The 2,838-nt window shown below is 38.4% G+C and overlaps 1 protein-coding gene across 1 annotated transcript; it reads left to right on the top strand.

The window, feature by feature from the left end:
* The first annotated feature begins 1,782 nt into the window (after nucleotides 1-1,782).
* Nucleotides 1,783-2,268, top strand: LOC145689759 (uncharacterized). Its single transcript, XM_081763959.1, has one exon. It carries the CDS (start codon nucleotides 1,783-1,785, stop codon nucleotides 2,266-2,268), a length of 486 nt encoding a protein of 161 aa, XP_081620085.1.
* Nucleotides 2,269-2,838: the final 570 nt, after the last annotated feature.

Raw genomic sequence — 2,838 nt, 5'->3', positions numbered from 1 at the left:
GGCCATTATTACCATAAGTTCCCATTCCTTCTAAAATGTTTATTTATTATCTTATTTGTTCACGTAGAGTGACCGTTTCGAAGAAAAAATTTTGATTGTCGGTCACGCGTGCCCGACGCGGCGTAGAACTTAAGATTCCTTCGCCTGCGCCGCGTCGGGCAGCCTGTCGGTCACCGTCCCGATTTGCATCTTTATTATTGTATTCAACACCTCACGGGTTCTGGTGATTTTTTGTTTTATGCTATTACTCTAGCCTGGTATGTAGAAAATATTGAAGTATTAGTTTTATCTGTTTCATCAAGAACTCATTGTTCATACGAAGAAACCTATTTTCGTTTGTTGGAATTAAAGTGCGTTGTATATAAAACTGCAATATGTCTAAACGTAAAAGCACTCTGAAACCACGTAAATTGTTTGTATCAACATCAAAAATTGAAAATACACTTTATGAGGACCTGTCTGATGAGAACTTCAATATATCTTCCGACGATGATTCAGATTATATACAAAGTGTTTCGGATGAGAGTTCTTGGTGTACATCAAGTGACAGCGAAGCTGAAAGTGGTAATATAAGTGGTAACGTAAAGAAGAAAGTACATATTTTTCCTCCGGATGGATGTGATCTCTCCTCTGTCTCTACGTCTCAAGGAGAAAATATACGCAGTATATCGCCCAACAGCTGTATATCTTCAACGCCAACAGCACATAATCTTCCACGTTATCATCAACGAAGTAAGGAAGTAAGACCTGTTACGTACCAGCAATGGACACAACCTACGGGATGCCAAGCGCAAGTAATACAATTTATGGAAAACGAAGGTGTGAACCCAAATTTTGCTGCAGCTATAGCACAGAGTGAACCTGGTGAGTTTTCCTCTTGCATGGTGGATGATAAGGTGATAAATTTGATAGTTGAACAGACTAATGTGTATGCCACTCAAGTGTTAACAAGTGTCTATGATGTAGGGCCGTCGTCAAGATTACACGATTGGGTACCGACTGACAAAAATGAAATCAGAAAATTTCTAGGTCTAGTTGCGTAGATGGGAGTAGTGAAAATGCCATCGTTGTCAGATTATTGGAGCCAGGAAGACATATTCAGAAATACTTTCGCGCCTTCTATGATGTCAAGGAACAGATTCGAAATGCTTCTTCGTATGATCCACTTTGCTGACAACAATGCGTGTCCTCCAGGAGACCGGCTTCATAAAGTTCAGGGCCTGATTGATTTGTTAGTTGACAATTTTCAGAAAGCTACACACCATCTGAAACAGTTTGTGTGGATGAGACTCATGTACCATTCCGAGGGAGACTTATTATGCGGCAATATATCAAACAAAAGAGACACAAATATGGTATTAAAGTGTTTAAATTGTGTTGTGGATCTGGTTATACATATAGACTTTTAGTATATGCTGGTAAAAACTTGGAACACACCAGAACAACTCCTACATCTGTTGTTATGTCTCTTTGTGAACCCCTTTTGCACACCGGGAGAACAGTTTGCACGGACAATTGGTATACAAGTATTGATTAGCAAACAAACTTTTAGATGCCGATACTCATTTCATTGGGACTCTGCGTTCAAACAGAAAGGGCAATCCTCAAGATGTTGTAAACAAGAATCTCAAAAGAAATGAAGTTGTAGCTAAACAAAATGAAAGAGGAATAACGGTGTTAAAATGGAATGATAAAAGAAACGTTCTAGTTCTGTCGACCAAACATTCAGATGAAGTTGTAAGTGTGCAGGCAGGCAGATGCGGACAAATCGAGAAGCCTAAGATGATAGTGGAATATAACAAAGCAAAATCGTCTGTAGATATGTCAGATCAAATGGCGGCGTATTCATCTCCTCTAAGAAAAGCTTTGAAATGGTACCACAAGCTGGCCTTCGAATTACTACTTTCTACATCAACGGTGAATGCCCTGATTTTGTACAAAGAAGTTACTGGAGATAATATAAAAGTTGTGGAATTCAGAAAATCAGTAATCCATTACCTGGTCGCTCAAAACATACAACCAGAAGAAAAAGCAATTCCAATGTGCAAGCCCAGAAGATTTCGACACGAATTAAGAAGACGACAAGGAAAAGCAAAACAAACAAGAAAATACTGTAAAAACTGTTACAAAGAGAATACTACAGTGATGTCAAGGAATCTGGCAGCAAATCGAACGAAGAAAGTAGTTACCTACTGCACAGGATGTGAAGTTGAATCAACGCTTTGTTTGAAGTGTTTCAACAAATGTCACAGAGATCTTTCCATGTAAATAAATGTTTGTTAGGTTTACAAACATTCGTAATGTAAGAGACAATTTGCAATATATAAAACAAAATTTGATACTAAACAATATACTGTATGTAACATTTTCTACGAATTTCACATAAAAATATTTTTTTCCATTTAACATGCATTACATTTAACATACCATGCATTACATGCATCATAATTTAACCAATCAAAAACCATAATCTAACCCAATATAACACATATGTTATCACATACACAATCCATTGTGTGTACTCAGAAGCAAATTTAAAGTTTGTGCAGTAATTCAGTTCTATTGTTGAAATAAATCAAGAAACCATTGTTGTGTCGGTCACCAGTGACCGACGCGGCGGGTAGGGATTTCTTAGAATTGGGCACACGTGTCCGACGGCAGTCAACGTGTTAAACACCTCTGGTTCAATCCCAGCTCGCACCAGTGAACATTGTGGTGGACAAACATCGTGTGAGTGGGTTTTCTCGGAGTCCTCCCGTTTTACCCCGCTTTCTTGATTCTAGCATTCCATTCATTTCTCATTATCACCGTCTCCTTTAGCCTAGCCGGAATAATAGT

The sequence above is a fragment of the Thermobia domestica genome, chromosome 7 (assembly GCF_964235325.1).
Source record: "Thermobia domestica chromosome 7, izTheDome1.hap1.1, whole genome shotgun sequence".
Taxonomy (NCBI): domain Eukaryota; kingdom Metazoa; phylum Arthropoda; class Insecta; order Zygentoma; family Lepismatidae; genus Thermobia; species Thermobia domestica.
This window is presented reverse-complemented; position numbering and strand designations above follow the sequence as displayed.

Excerpts from the sequence above, each read along its gene's own strand:
- LOC145689759 (XM_081763959.1), top strand. The coding sequence starts at position 1,783 with ATGATAGTGGAATATAACAAAGCAAAATCGTCTGTAGATATGTCAGAT.